The 15,152-nt window shown below is 53.7% G+C and overlaps 7 protein-coding genes across 7 annotated transcripts; 3 read left to right on the forward strand and 4 right to left on the reverse strand.

Moving 5' to 3' along the window:
• Nucleotides 1–298: 298 nt before the first annotated feature.
• Nucleotides 299–3,803, forward strand: J4E86_009291 (uncharacterized protein; the record flags this gene model as incomplete). Its single annotated transcript, XM_051449797.1, has 7 exons — nucleotides 299–339; nucleotides 437–501; nucleotides 551–626; nucleotides 679–920; nucleotides 968–1,210; nucleotides 1,259–3,660; nucleotides 3,717–3,803. 7 exons carry the CDS (start codon nucleotides 299–301, stop codon nucleotides 3,801–3,803), a joined length of 3,156 nt encoding a protein of 1,051 aa, XP_051299134.1.
• A 265-nt stretch (nucleotides 3,804–4,068) lies between these two features.
• Nucleotides 4,069–5,376, reverse strand: J4E86_009292 (uncharacterized protein; the record flags this gene model as incomplete). Its single annotated transcript, XM_051449798.1, has 3 exons — nucleotides 4,069–4,505; nucleotides 4,558–5,144; nucleotides 5,288–5,376. The coding sequence occupies 3 exons, from the start codon at nucleotides 5,374–5,376 to the stop codon at nucleotides 4,069–4,071; spliced, it is 1,113 nt and encodes a 370-aa protein (XP_051299135.1).
• Nucleotides 5,377–5,743: 367 nt separating this feature from the next.
• On the forward strand, nucleotides 5,744–6,466 carry J4E86_009293 (uncharacterized protein; the record flags this gene model as incomplete). The annotated part of the gene is made up of 2 exons (XM_051449799.1): nucleotides 5,744–6,129; nucleotides 6,187–6,466. The coding sequence occupies 2 exons, from the start codon at nucleotides 5,744–5,746 to the stop codon at nucleotides 6,464–6,466; spliced, it is 666 nt and encodes a 221-aa protein (XP_051299136.1).
• Nucleotides 6,467–7,036: 570 nt separating this feature from the next.
• Nucleotides 7,037–8,403, reverse strand: J4E86_009294 (uncharacterized protein; the record flags this gene model as incomplete). Its single annotated transcript, XM_051449800.1, has 2 exons — nucleotides 7,037–7,585; nucleotides 7,651–8,403. 2 exons carry the CDS (start codon nucleotides 8,401–8,403, stop codon nucleotides 7,037–7,039), a joined length of 1,302 nt encoding a protein of 433 aa, XP_051299137.1.
• A 999-nt stretch (nucleotides 8,404–9,402) lies between these two features.
• PIL1 (Eisosome core component) lies at nucleotides 9,403–10,837 on the reverse strand (the record flags this gene model as incomplete). The annotated part of the gene is made up of 5 exons (XM_051449801.1): nucleotides 9,403–9,709; nucleotides 9,760–10,072; nucleotides 10,122–10,305; nucleotides 10,358–10,491; nucleotides 10,720–10,837. 5 exons carry the CDS (start codon nucleotides 10,835–10,837, stop codon nucleotides 9,403–9,405), a joined length of 1,056 nt encoding a protein of 351 aa, XP_051299138.1.
• Nucleotides 10,838–11,686: 849 nt separating this feature from the next.
• Nucleotides 11,687–13,118, reverse strand: J4E86_009296 (uncharacterized protein; the record flags this gene model as incomplete). Its single annotated transcript, XM_051449802.1, has 3 exons — nucleotides 11,687–12,725; nucleotides 12,774–12,915; nucleotides 12,968–13,118. The coding sequence occupies 3 exons, from the start codon at nucleotides 13,116–13,118 to the stop codon at nucleotides 11,687–11,689; spliced, it is 1,332 nt and encodes a 443-aa protein (XP_051299139.1).
• A 193-nt stretch (nucleotides 13,119–13,311) lies between these two features.
• J4E86_009297 (uncharacterized protein) lies at nucleotides 13,312–14,285 on the forward strand (the record flags this gene model as incomplete). The annotated part of the gene is made up of 2 exons (XM_051449803.1): nucleotides 13,312–13,555; nucleotides 13,648–14,285. 2 exons carry the CDS (start codon nucleotides 13,312–13,314, stop codon nucleotides 14,283–14,285), a joined length of 882 nt encoding a protein of 293 aa, XP_051299140.1.
• Nucleotides 14,286–15,152: the final 867 nt, after the last annotated feature.

Here is a 15,152-nt window from a genome sequence, read left to right on the forward strand (position 1 = left end):
AGGTTTTGCCTGCGAGCAAATCTAGACTTCAGTATTAGATACAAGGGTTAGACCATGTCGGGGGTGAAGGCGATGACGAAGCGCCAAGCTGCACGAACCACCTCCCGGGGGTCGAGTAGTAGGAGCTCCTCTGATGGTTGACTGACCCAACAGCGCAACCAAATATCTCAACCCCACACCTCCCCGTTTCCGCGCATTGCTTTTGCGCGCCTTCTCCGACACCGACCCTTAACCTTTCCCTCATACACCTACCTGCAACTACAAACGGCAAGCTCAGAAGGAGCTCACGGCGACCAAGATGGCGCTCTACGGAAGCTCGCGCAACGTGGACATGGGCAAGTACGTATATCACCATCATTATGCCGGCACCCTCTGGCGGCCTGGAGAGAGCTCTCCACAGGAGAAATGTGACATGGCCTAATATGTTTGTATTCAGGCAGGAGTCGGAGCTTGCCATCAACATTCGCAAAGCCACGAGCATCGAAGAGGTATCCCCCAAGCGTACGTATCCGAACTCCTCAGTACGCGCATGAAACTCACAATAGCGCAGGGAAACACGTGCGAGCATGCATTGTCTACACATGGGATCACAAGAGTTCCGCGTCTTTCTGGCAGGGCATGAAAGTGTAAGAGCGCACCATGGTGCCCAATCCGCCCAATGCTAATAGCATATTCCAGGCAGCCAATCCTCGCCGACGAGGTACAGACCTTCAAAGCGCTCATTACCGTCCACAAGGTCCTCCAGGAAGGCCACCCTATCGTTCTTAAGGAGGCACAATCGAACACCAGCTGGCTTGAGAGCCTGTCACGGGGCTCCACGGTCGGAGAAGGCATGCGGGGATATGCGCCGCTCATTTCAGAGTACATCTACTATCTTATGGCCAAGCTTGCTTTCCACCGACAACATCCCGAGTTCAATGGTACGATGAGCGGCAGCAAGACGCGGATAACTGGCTGATTGGAATAGGAACCTTCGAGTACGAGGAGTACATCAGCTTGAAGTCGATCAATGACCCTAATGAGGGATACGAGACCATATCGGATCTTATGACGCTACAAGATCAGATCGATGCTTTCCAGAAGCTCATCTTCTCCCATTTCCGGAGCGGCGCGAACAACGAATGTAGGATAGCGGCGTTAGTGCCACTGGTTCAGGAGTCCTATGGTATCTACAAGTTCATCACCAGCATGTTGCGCGCAATGCACACCAGTAAGGACTAGAGTCTCGGTTGATTTGCGACTCAACTAACCAACGTAGCACTCGGTGACGACGAAGCGCTCTCTCCTCTACGCGGCAGATACGATGCCCAGCACTACCGTCTCGTCAAATTCTACTACGAATGCTCGAATCTTCGATACTTGACCAACCTCATTACAGTGCCAAAGCTGCCACAGGAACCACCGAACCTGCTCTCGGAAGACGAGAGTGCGCCCGCACTACCTCAACGACCCCGCAACGAGAAGCCCGAACCCGCTCGCGCTCCATCAGTCGACCCAGAGCCAATCAACGAGTTTTGGAAAGACAATCAGCGGAGGCAACAAGAGGAATACGAGGCTGAACAGCAGAGACTACAGAGGCAATGGGAGGAGGCTCAGCAACAGCAGCAGCAGCAAGCGATGCAGGCACAACGTGACTTCGAGGAGCAACAACGGCTTCAGGCAGAGCAAGCTCGGTTGGCGCAAGAACAACTCATGCGTGAACAATACCAACAGCAGACACAGGGTCGCCTTGCTGAGCTTGAGCGAGAGAATCTAAACGCGCGCGCTCAGTACGAACGCGACCAGCTGATGCTGCAACAATACGACCAGCGGATGAAGGCATTGGAGGGCGAGATCAACCAGATGAACCAGAACTTCCAGCAACAGATGGGCTCGCGAGATGATCAGATAAGAGCACTACAGGAGCAGCTCAACACATGGAGATCAAAGTACGAATCGCTAGCCAAGCTCTATTCGCAATTGCGTCATGAGCATCTCCAGCTGCTGCAGAAGTTCAAGGCAGTTCAGCTCAAGGCAAACTCCGCCCAGGAAGCCATTGATGGGCGAGACAAGCTGCAACGCGAGCTGAAGACCAAGAACTTGGAACTGGCAGACATGATCCGCGAGCGCGACCGAGCGCTCATGGAGAAGGACCGTCACACTGGTGGCCACCGTGAGGAGACTGAGAAGTTGAAGAGGGAGCTCCGTGCTGCCTTAGACAGAGCCGACAATCTCGAGCGTGGCAAGGGCTCAGAACTTTCGGCAATGCTGTCAAGACACAACCGAGAAATCGCGGACCTTGAGGAAGCGCTGCGGAACAAGACCCGCGCGCTAGACGAGTTCCAGATGAAGTACCGTGAAGGTGACTCTGACCTAGAGCGTCAATTGCGCGACAAGGAGGAGGAGCTGGAGATCTTCCGTGCTGGTATGGACCAGACACTACTTGAGCTGAACGAGCTGAAGCTCAACGCTGGTACCAACGATGATGTTCTGGATGGTCACTTGGACACAATTATCCAAGACAGCCTCCAGAAGATCAACGACCTCATCGACTCCGTCCTCCAGAGTGGTGTACAGCGTGTTGACGATGCGCTATATGAGCTCGACTCTCCTATGCAGGCTGGAAACCAGAATGCCACTGGCGCGTACGTGCTTTCGCAGATCGAGAAGGCATCAACATGCACCATGGAGTTCTCAACAGCTTTCAACAACTTCATTGCTGACGGGCCGAACGCCAAGCACGCTGAGGTTATCAACGCCGTCAGCAACTTCGGTGGCGCTATCGTCGATGTGTTGGTGAACACTAAGGGACTGACGCGATTCGCTTCTGATGAGAACAAGGCTGACCAGCTCATCAACGGCGCGAGAGCCTCTGCAACCTCGACCATCAGGTTCTTCCGCAACGTCCAGTCAGTGCGCATGTACGACATGGACGCGGAGCAGAAGATCAACGTTGTCATCAACAACAGCACAGAAGTCGTGCGCAACCTGCAGAGCTTGTCCAAGCTTGCGGACGCCTTCGCACCCAAGAGCAAGATCACCAACGCCTCTGGCGATCTTGGTGACTTGGTCGACAACGAGTTGACCAAGGCAGCCAACGCCATCGACGCGGCCACCGAGCGTCTGTCCAAGCTGATGAAGAAGCCCAGAGACCAGTACTCCACCTACGAGCTCAAGATCCACGACTCCATCCTCGAAGCCGCCATCGCCGTCACAAACGCTATTGCGCAGCTTATCAAGGCCGCCACCGAATCCCAAAAGGAAATCGTGCGCGAAGGCCGGGGCAGCATGTCCAAGACCCAGTTCTACAAGAAGCACAACCGCTGGACCGAAGGTCTCATCAGTGCCGCCAAGGCCGTCGCCACATCGACAAACATGCTCATCGAGACCGCCGACGGCGTCATCTCCGGGCGCAACTCGCCCGAGCAGCTCATTGTCGCTTCCAACGACGTTGCTGCTTCCACTGCTCAGTTGGTGGCTGCCAGTCGTGTCAAGGCCAGCTTCATGAGCAAGACGCAAGACAGGCTGGAGAGCGCATCTAAGACTGTCACTGCGGCTTGCAGGTCGCTTGTCAGGCAAGTGCAGGAGATCATCGCCCAGAAGAACAGGGACGAGGGCGAGGTTGTCGACTACAGCAAGTTGGGCGACCACGAGTTCAAGGTCCGCCAGATGGAGCAGCAGGTATGTATTCATCAACAACCCTTCGGGGAAGAACAGACGCTAACAAATGATTCTAGGTCGAGATTCTGCAACTCGAGAACTCGCTTGCGCAGGCTAGGACTAGGTTGGGTGAGATGCGCAAGCTTTCTTACCTTGAAGAGTAGATGTCTGCACTTTGGCGTTTGTTCGTTCGTGTGGATAGCTGCTGGTTTATCGTGGATAGTTACCATTCATTATTATTGTCTCATGGTGGACACCCTCTTTGTAAACAAAGCTTGTTCTTCTTCTATAGTTTTGAAAGGGAAATCAAGGATGCCTTTGGCATTTGTTGTGATTGACGTTATCTTTCGTGTGAACATTTCCTATCTATCGTACATGAATCCACATCACCCTATCTCAACGCTTTCTCTTCAGCCCCATGATGGGTAATCATTCCATCCGAGATCGCCTCAGCTGAAGATCCAGAGGGAAACCCTCTTCCTCCTGCTTCTTGTACAGGACCAATGCCTCTTCGGCCGTGAACATCACCCCCCTCTCAATCTTGGCTTGAGCCTTTGACTCTTTCAGCTCAACCTGCCTCGCCCGAATCTTCTCCAGACAAGCTTTCATCTCGTCGGCAGCCAGAGCGCGCTTCTTCTCCTCAGCCTCGCGCTTCTTCTCTGAAGCTTGGCGCTCCAGCTTGCCGACTTCGATGCCAATCATCTTGGCCGAAAACTTGTCCGCGAAGACAATGTCGTCCGCAAGCTCTCCCACCTCTTCTGGTTGGAAGGCGCGTTGGTCGTCTGTATTCTCGAACCCAGGCCATGTAGGTGGGTTTTGCTCATCGAACAACCTCATGTAGGTTGGTAGGTATGTCAAGAGGTGAACTATTTCACTCTGTTAGCATCATGTAGGCTCCAGGGTATGTTGAGAACTCACCTGCGCAACCCTCGTAGGCCTTGACGGCAGCAAGATGCTCGTCCACCGAGACATCCTTGATACAAGGACAGCAGATGATCGGACGGTTCTGGCGAGGATCTTGGTAGACAAGGTGTCCGCACACCAGACAGAAACGCACAAGCCGATCTGAGTGGAGACGGTATGTCGTTCCCCGGAGTAGGTCGTCGTGTTCATCCCCTGTTGTGGGTACGCCGCATGTCAGGTCGCAGTCTCTGCACACGCCCAGTAAGTTGTCGTCGAATTCGGGGTCGTTGGGAAGAATGGGGTAGACTTGGAAGCATAGCCGGCAGCCAAGATAACCTTGGCCTTTGGTGTACGGGTTAAGGGTGTATGGGGTGCACTTGGCATGCGCGCGCCTCACTACGAATGCTATCTTGTCTTGGAGCTTGAGGCCATGAGAGAAGCCTACTTCGACCAGTGGGCGGAAATGGCGATGAGTCTGGCAGAGGCGGAGGGCGGTCTGGTAGTCGGTTGCCTGGATAATGCCACAGAGGACAGTGGGTGGTAGATCCAGTAGGCTTTTGCGCTGTTCGGGGCTGACAGGGGCCTTGATCTGAAGTCCTTTGCTACAAGGTTAGTCGGAAGGTTAGTCAAGATCCAAGAAGCGAAATAGAAGAAGCGAAGTAGAAGAAATGAGGTAGAAGAAGCGACGTAGAAGCAAGAAAGAGAGAAATGTAGAGGCAATGCACGGAGGTTAGTCAAGTCGTACAAATCCAGAGTAAGGTTTCGGGCTCCAGTGTCGTTTGCTCGATGGTTAGCGCTCTGTTGGGCAGCGACGCCAGAGTTGGGCTGTGCCATCTTCTGAGCAGAGAGTGTGAGAGCTTGGTAGTAGCTGATATCTTGCTGTGATCTGATTGTGATCTGGTAGTGATCTGGCTGTGATTTGACTGTGCTTCACAAGTATCCTAGAACGCTGTATTCAATCACGTAAGTTGTGCTCGGTTAGTGAATGATCAAGTGTTGGTTCTTGTCAACAAACAGAACAAGTTCAAAATCGTTGTTTGTGCCCAGGTGCCTGTGGATAAGTGGGGCTGGCTTAGCGGGACACGCGATCACGTGCGTGGACTAGCGCGCTTCTCGAGTAAACAGCGATGGACACAATGCGCCCGCTATTGACTGGCTTCGTAGTACATCGAAATCCGTCGCAGTCTGCGATTATACCATCATGCCTACCGCCACGAATCCAGAATCGCGCTCTCCATCTCCCACACCCGCTCGACCCATCGCAGACGCACCCGGCCCGCGCGCGCAAGGTCTGATCAATGTATTCAACCAAGCCTCCAAAGCGACCTTAGACAAGTGTTCGGCCAAGAACTTCGCTTCGTGCTTCCCAACGGCTGCACAGTATAGCCCAGAAGTTCTGGACAACCTGAGAGGGCAGATTGTGGATCAGTTGGACCGGACATGGAAGAGCAACTTCGAGGACATCATGGAGAGGAGGAATGTCGTTAGGCTGCTCAACTCGCTCGACCAGTGCATAGAGGATGCGAAACTCAGGAAGAAGCGCGCCGAAGCGAGTGCCAACGGTGGGCCCGTGGAAACGCCTGTGCCGTGAGTTTGCGAATGCGCCCGCTCTTGTTACTCTCGAATACTGACTCGAGGGCATAGACCGCATACCCTTACTCCAGCCGAAATACATCTAGCGCACCTCATGCCTTTCCTCGAGAAGCAGGCGACCGATATGAACACTAAGCTCGTCGAGACTCAGCAGTCAAACACCGAGCTGCTTTCGACCGTCACCGCACAACGCGCCGAGATAGAAACCCTAGTACGAGGCCTAGAGAATGTCATACAAGATCTGGATGCTAGCGCGCAGATCATGGCTCAAGACGATGTTCAAGAATTGAGCAGAGAGACTAGGGATCTTGAGATGGAAATGAGGACATGATACTGGACGGAAGAACAATACCCCCCAGGATACTAGGAGCTTTTCATCTTGAAGACTCAGAAAGATATCGCGTCTTTACCACGATCGCGCCACGCGCTCAGAATCGACGTCAGAACGCTGGCACCGGGTCCGACACCCCGCTTAGTTACCCGAACAAGGTTCTCGTCAGAGCCACACATGTCTGAGACGCACAGGAGGGAGATGGCGGCGAAATCATACTCCAGATGTCGAGAGAAGATAGATGGAGGAACGGCGGTCGAGAGGACGCATGGCATCTGGCACCAAGCCGTACATGGTGACAGTTGCTGAGATCGCGAGTCCCTGCTAGTGGAATGCAGTAAATGGACGTGTCAGCTACTGCGAGGGCGAATAAGAGAGGTATCAGACACATCAACATTGACAGCAAGAGTTGAAGGCTCGAGAACAGGCAATTTGCCCATTGTCGCAAAGGATAAGACACAAATGGGTTGTACAATGTACTTCTGAAAAATATAACAACACTATGAGTTGACGCATCTGTTCATTTCAAACCAGGACTATATACACATCCCTCATATTACCCTACACAATCTATGGCATGTAGCACTTGAGCAACGAACCCAAACTCAGCTCACTGCCCGTCTGCAACAGAAGATTCAACGCGCCAGTACCAAGGTACACAGGGCACTTGATCGCCTGCGCCTCATCCACAGCCTGCTTCAACGATTCCGCATACCCTCCAAGCACCTTACCCTTCCCATCCTCCTTACCCTCCAAAACAGCAATCATCTTCGCACCCGCATCCTTGAACATGGCACTTCCACCCGCCGCATCACACGCCAGCTCGTAGAACTGTGCTAATGGGATACCGACGTGCTTGGCCAGCGAGATGGCTTCAGCTGCGGAGACAAGGTGGATGCCGGTTAGGAGGTTGACGACGAGCTGGAGCTTGGCTTCTTTGTCCTCGGCTAAGAGGCTGCTTTGGATGCTGGTGACGGGCTCGGAAGTCCACAGGCGGACGATGCCTGAGTCGTCGTTGGCGCCCCAGCCGCGGTCGAGGGCAGAGAAGTAGACTTGTTCGGCGGCTGAGCAGAGGGTGGCTGGGAAGGCTACGCTGCGGGACATGGATGTGATGATTCCCTGTTTTGTTTTTGTTAGTACAATGCCACATCACTTCGGGATCCCCAGGGTGGAGGGTTACTTACAGTATCCTTCAGGATAATCGTCACAGCACTCGCTCCCGGGAAATAGTCTTCCTTCAGCGTCCTCTGACTGCGATTTTCAAACATCCAACTCCAACCCGTACTCCCCAGCACCTTGTCGTACACATCCTGTCCGTTCAAGCCCAGTCTAGCAGCGAACCCATATGCTTCGCTGAGAGACAAGATCTGGATTGCCGCAAGCACCTGGTGAACCATCTTCATGTTGCTGCCAGCACCGATCCCGCCATCAACGATGAAAAGCTTGGAAGGGGCGGACATTTCTTCGAGTAGCCATTGGCCTTTTGAAAACGCGGCAGATGAGGCGCCCGCCATGATGGAGAGGGTGCCGTCTGCGGCTCGGCCTGCACCACCAGAAACAGGCGCATCGATGAATAGGACATCATCGCGGCCGATATCTACCAGCTCTTTCTCTACACTCTTCGCGTACGCACTTGGTACTGTCGAGCACAGCAAGAGCGTCGCTCCCTTTGGCAAAGCGTTCACAATGCCGTCTTTGTCGAAAAGCGCGGGCTGAGCTTGCATAGCCGATGCGACCATGACGATGTAGAAAGGCTTGTCTTTTGCAGAGTCTGAGAGTGATGTTGATGGTGTGCCGCCCGCAGCCTTGAACTTCTCCAGCGAAGGAGGATAAACGTCGAAACCGGTTACGGGGTAGCCTTGCTTGACGAGATGCGTGGCCATGCCCATGCCCATTGCGCCTAGGCCGCAGAAGCCGATTTGGGGTTTAGAAGACATTGTTGTGGTGTTCGTGGTGTCTTCCTGGTTTGGTTTGAAAGGGGGAACAGCTTGGTGTCCCAAAGTATCCTATCTCAACACTGGGTTCCAACGTTGACGCGACGAATACTGCACGGAAGCCGTTATCCACAGATGCGGTAGTTCTCTTCGGTGTCACTCTGCTTTATGCTGTTCCCTGTATCTAGCTCTTTCTTAATTGCGATACATCCGATTTGACGTCTGAAGTTGAGAGTTGGAGTCAAGATGTCAGTCACAAAACATCGACCACGTACTTCTCTCCCATCACCCCACAGTCCAACGTCACACGCCGCTACATTCCCCAGGGAAAATGGCCTTGGGCCGGCAAAAGACCCGTCTTCGGTCATTGACATTCATCCTGGTTGCCCCGCACTATGAGCGAAACCGGTTAGGTGGGGTATCTCTCACCCGCCGAAAGTGGGTCGTCGGCGAATGACCGATGGCAGACTGTGTTGGGGAACCCGGCGGCACCAAGATTGGACATTGAACATCGGCGGGCGGGCCGGCTCGATGAAAAGATGCTGCGGCTTGTTGATGAGAACGAAATGTGTCCGGCCGGTGGGCTTCAGGTTCGGGTCAATGTATGCCGTGATAGAGATTGAATACAGACTCACATGGTGCTGCGACGATGAGAGCTTCTGGACTTCAACCACACAACGATAAATGCAGATGTCGCATCACGTTCAATGAAGCATATAGATTATCTCATTACACTATTACTGCAAGGTTCATACAACGCGCGGTGAAAATCGTCAAAAAGTCATGATATCCGTGTGCCCAAAACCAGACTTCAGCTTCTAGTGAGATTGGTCATCCAGAAAGCTTTCCATCACATAGCCCAAGCTACATTGATCGGATATATCGGATCCAAAACTGCAGTGTCGTCGCTCATTCCATCAGGGGTATAAGTCGTCAGTCCTCGTGAAGACGGACTATTAGTGGACAGAGAGTGGAACACTGCTTAAGCCGTCAGTGTGACGTCTAAGCAGCAACAACCCTCTCGTCCTCGCGACCGCGCTGGTGCTCACTAGCGATGGTGGAAGTGACATCGTCGTCAAGATCTTCGCCCTCGTAGCCGTTGCCCTGGTGCTGCTCGGCAGGAATCCACAAGCCAGACTCCCTGTCGAGGGCCTGGTCTTGGCCAGAGAGGTCAACACCCTCGCCCATGTTGCGGTTCTGGTTGCGGCGACGCTGAGAAAGGGTGCGCGATCGCTGGGAGAGCTTGGAGGAGACGGAAGCGTTCTGAGACACCCAGTTGGTAAGGGCATCCTCGCAGTCTTGGATAATGCTGTGGCATGTTAGTGAAGGTTTCTCGTGGAAACGAATGGATAAACCTACGCCTTGCTAGCCTCGTAACCATCGTAAGCTTGACGGGTCTCTCCGGGAGTGACGGGAGTGTCGTCGACAAGCTCGAGCAAGTGCTTTCCGTAGCCGGCAATGATGGCCAGCTTCTCGCAGTGCTCGCGCATGGCATCGAATTGGTACGTGAAAGCAGCCTTGAGCTTCTCACGGGTGATGTTGGAGAGTTGAGCCTCTGCGACGAGGGACTCGGCCTCAGCGCGTACAAGCTCCTGCTCGAGGACAACAATCTTGGGAGAGTTGGGCTCCTTGTACTTCAACTGAGCAATCTGATCGGTGATCTTCTGCTTGCCTATTTGAACGTAAGCGTCAATCGGGCAGCGCGCATATAGAGGACTTACGGTCACGGCTGGGCTGAACGGAAGCCTCAATGTTGCGGATGCTCTTGATGGTGACGCGGTATTGGTCGTAACGGTCAACATACTGGTCCTCGAGCTCACCGATCTCGTAGATGAGGACACCAAGCTTGTCAGTGACGTCAGAGACGTCGTCGTCGCAAGCCTCGCCCCAAATGGAGAGTTGTTGCTGTGTGGCCAGTTAGTACTACGTAGAGTCGCACAGGGTTGTGCAAGCTTACTGCGACCTCCATGCGCTCCCTGGAAACAAGCTCCATGCTGCGCATGACGTTCTTCTCCATCTTGACAAGTTGTGACAGCTTCTTTGCAAGGTCGGGTCCGAAGGCACCAGCGGACTTGTGGCGGAAGGTGTGGCCTGTATGGTAGAGGACCAGTCAGCAACTGTAGCATAACAAAGCATTCTTTGAACAGTCTGGATGCTATCCGGGAGCATCAACGATCGAAATGGTCGTCATTGCTGAACCATGCGACGAGCTCTGCACATGCGGTGTGCAAAAATGGCATTGCGCGAAGCTCCTCGCACGATTCGCGTCGGGATTGGAAACAAGACCAAAGCGAGAAGAATCGTATCGAGAGGACGTACCGATATTAGCCTTGCCAAAGAAGCGTCCGCTCTTGGTCGAGGACGAAGGGGGCGGGGGGCTCTGAATCTGCGACGCCGTAGGCGCGCGAGACTGGCGCATGCTGTAGGTTCTGTGCATGTTGGCGGTGGTGTTCTGGCGATCGATCAAGTGTGGATTGGAGGAATGTAGTCGTGCTTGAAGTTTTGGGGGCGGCGCGGTGTTGATATGGAAGGCGCAGAGATGTCGCGGTATGACGGAGGTTTTGTTTAGGGGACTTCAATGACGTAGCGTTTGCCTAGCCCCACTCTCCCCGTGGCGATCATGTTCTCGGACACGCTACCTTCCCTCACATCATGCACATCCTCCACACTGCGACATTGGCACGCCCAAACCAGCATAGAGCATCCTTCTATGACCCTGAGTACCTGCGTCTGAACCCAGACCCTTTCTCGTGGTTTGCACTCGCATGCGACACATATATCGTACACTGTCAGACAATGGTTGCCCTGCTTGCGCTGATCCCACCTAGCTTGGGGCCAGAACTTTTGGCGCCAGTGGCTATGTTCAATCCGGCTGATGTGACGTTGATGCGTGCCTGTTTCCGGGACCCATGGGCGCCATGACAACCGCACTACCAGGAAATCGTCTCTCCCTAGATCCTCGGAAAGAGCCATTCAAGTCGTCTATAAATGAGGTTGCGCATCTATTAAGGTTCAAATGGGCACTTTCTGCAGGTTTTCAATGCTCGCCAGGACAGCGACTATATGGCAGCGGAGATGTTGCTGTAGACAGAGGGAGTTGGTTGCCGGAGGTTCCGCGACGTGTGTGTACAGCACTGGTGCACAGTGGTTATCTTTGCAATTCCAAATATTCGCTTGCAATGGCAAGCTTTGGCCAATGTCAGAAACTTGGTTTTCTCAGTCTACACTGCCCATGTATAACTCGTGCATAATTCCATGGTATATCGTCAAAACATCATGCTCGGAATTAATACATCGCTCCGTCATGGAGCGAGTTGGCGAAGACACTGAGGATGCTACCTGCTTCGCCCAGGCCAGTGGTTGGGCGCAGAGCCCAGAAGATAAGTTCGCCCTCCCGCGGTGACCGGCGGTGGTGCACAGCTAGCGATGCTAGTCCTACTGCGAATACAGTTGTTACACCTAGGAGGGTGTTGACGAACAACGGAGACGGGAGCTCAGATCTGATGCGCTTTGATGCTAGCGTTGGCTCTGAGACAACGACGTTGTGTCGTCGAGACAAGGCAGACAGTCCAGGAGTGTTGCCCAAGATCTCCTTCACACTAGCTAGCGTACTGGAGGCGAGAGTCTGTGATCTTGCTGTCCATGGTAGAGAGGTACTTCTTAGGGATTTCTTCGCGCCCGTAGAAACAGACCAGACATCTACAGGGTCTACCTCGTCGGTGTGGAAGAACTCCTTGCGCAACTTGCGAATGTATGCTCCGATGCGTGGATACTTGGTTTGAATAGTCTCCCTAAGCCAAGCTTGGGGCACCGTTGGGTAGTACAGCAAGGACAGATAGCCAAAGGCAAAACAATCCAAGCTAGAAGGCTGCTCTCCACGAAAGAGATGGTCGTGTTTCCCCAATAGATCTGATAAGGGATCCAGGAGCTCACCCGACAGAGCATCCAGTCTAAAGCGCGCAGCGTATACTTGGCCACCTAGGAGACCGCCTAGACCCTTTCCACGCCCCATGCTCATGGCGCTGGGCTGACTTTCGGTCGGTATGCCGGCTGCCCTTTTTGCGGCCTCATATTCGGACGAAGCAGTGCCCCGACCCGGCGCAAAGCCTTCCTCGACTGTAGTTTCCACATCCAAGCTACTGAGTCCCATGTGCGCCGTCCGGGTTCTCGCAAGGTCTCGTCGTTTCGGCGGGACGGTGTAGTTGGCATACCATGGCAGGATTGCGGTATAAGCGGACGAGGTCGCCGTGTTGTAGTTTTCGGCAGAGACGTAGAGGGACAGGTCGATCAGAGGCGTCGCCGTGGACTGGAGAAACGTGATGAAACTAGAAATGTGTTAGAACACGCCTAGTACTTGGTTGTTGGGTACTCACGCCGTCCTGTCGGTCCGCTGTCTACTGGATAGGTTGACATCAAGGTCATTGGTGACTGCAGGGTGATTGCGGAGGTATGCGACGATGTCCTCGAAGCCGGATGCGGTCGCAACATCGTCATCAAAAAGGATCGGCAGGCTCTCTGCTGCTGTGTAAGAATGTACGTCGGCCACGGTGGGGTTGCAGTCCTGTACCTGTGGCGCCAACTGTGGGGTCGTGCTCCGCGACGAGTGTCCAGTCTCCCTTGGGAATGACGCGCTGGCAGTAAGCCACCGTCGCTATGCATTCCGGCTCTATTGAGGGGAGGCCAAAGGCTGGGCCCCATACATGAAGCTCAAGCACCATGTCTTGTGCCGTGTTGCGGTGCGCGGTTGGTCTGCGAGACCCTGACGCACTTCTCTACAACTTCTGCGCACGCCGATCGGAACGTTCCTAGCGTCGGAACGCGTGCACGTGAACACGCATCATCGTTGGTTTCCATGCTCCCAGTCGCACTTGCTTGATTACATCGTCGACATCAAACCTTCACCACTTCAACATGGCACCACTCCGACGCTACTTGCGGATTACAAAACATTCGGTCCTTGAGGTCCGCATCTATCTCGACAGACCTGCCGACGCTGAGGCATGGCTGTTGAAACGCGATGATCCAGCACTGCCACGCGTCATTCAGGCCATACGACCGCTTGTACTGCCCAAACTGCGAGAAGAAAACGAGCGGGGTAAAGGCCGAGGTGGTGCCAAATCTAAAAAGAAGGGAGTGAAGGATGTTGTCGTTGAAGGTAAGCTGCATGAAGCCTTGTCGAACTATCTAGGATACAAGCATCCCCGCATATATGCTGCAGTCTTACTCAGACGGCTAACATCACGTCAGATGATTTCGAGGTTTCGATCTTCTTGACGGACCTATCCTCCCGCCACTCCGTCCTGACCAAGCAAAAGATCTTCAAAGACAAGGCCCGCATTCAGAGCAACTCGGGCAAACTCACCAACTGGCTGACAACCGGAACTAGCGATCAGCCTGTCGTTATCAACGAAGATGCCGCAGATCCGATAGTCATCAGAGAGGAGGAGGACGACGAGCCTATCAATCTTGCTGACATCCCTGCGGCCGATGTACTTGGAAAGCAGCCTGAACGTTCAGCACGACCAAGACGCCGAAGAGGAAACAAAGAGCATGATGGAATCGGCGATGATACGGACAGCGAAAGTTCGGATCTCTTTGTCCCCGAGCCTCCTGCCAATGGCAGCAGGACGAAGGCCAGCACAAGGGATGATGATCAGGCCAGTGATGAGGAGCCACAAGCGGATGATAAGAAAAAGCTTGGTCTCAATACATCATATGACGGCTTCAGTATCTACGGCCGTATACTATGTCTTGTCGTTAAGCGCCGTGGCGTGCGAAATCCGGCAGGAGCGAGTGGCGCAACTTCCAGCCAGGCAATGCTAGAGAATTGGGTGTCTACGCAAGCTGTGGCTGAACAGCTTGACGACGATGAAGACGCCGTTTGAATAGATTCAGCAAGCTAGTGCTAGCTGGCCGGCAATTCTATCATGACAGCTGTGGACTGATACGATCACGGACTACCAGGGACAAAAATAACAAGGGCGGTCACGATTCGCCGACCCTGAACACGACAAGTTCATGACAGGCTTCATCCACGTGGAGCGCACTGTGCTCAACCATCGTACCGGATAAATGCGCGGTCCCTCAGGAAGCCCCTGCGCAATAGGTGGCTGCCTTAGTGAACCATTCTCCCAGAGGGCACAACATGCGCCACGATTATCGCGCGCCATCTTGTGTACGCACGCCTCATCTTACCACAAACGTGGTCAATGTCCTAATGGGGACTTGATGAGTATAATGAATCTGAAACAAAGCACACAGAAGTGCTGATGTATTGACAAAGGTGGGAGGATCAATCGGCTTTCCGGTACGACCAGGCGTGCTATTGTATCTAAATGCAGATTTCGGGCTCGATCGATACATTGAATATTGCGACACCGCTCCACAGCTCGCTGATCGAAAACAAATGTGAGGAACCACTGCCTTGGCGAGCGTGAACTCGGTGCTTCTCCGGCGTACACGCTCCCAAAGTCGTCTCGTCTTTGTCTTGTCCGAGTCCTTTCCCAGATAGCGCTTCGGGCTCGCCGGCCTGGCACAGCCCAATCCGCTTTCGCGCGAAAGTGAAGGAGCGTAAGCCACACTGAGTGCGGCAGCGGCGCCGAGACATTGGTGCGCGTACCTGCAGCAGCGTGCCTGGAGTTCTCTCCACACAAGCTATTGATCTGCTGATGACGATCGCCTTGATCCACCGCCGTTATCGCACCATGGCTGCCAAAGCATGGCAGAATCAACACCATCTCTATAATGACGCG

The sequence above is a fragment of the Alternaria arbusti genome (genome assembly GCF_024043155.1).
Source record: "Alternaria arbusti strain BMP 1465 chromosome Unknown scaffold_16, whole genome shotgun sequence".
NCBI lineage: Eukaryota > Fungi > Ascomycota > Dothideomycetes > Pleosporales > Pleosporaceae > Alternaria > Alternaria arbusti.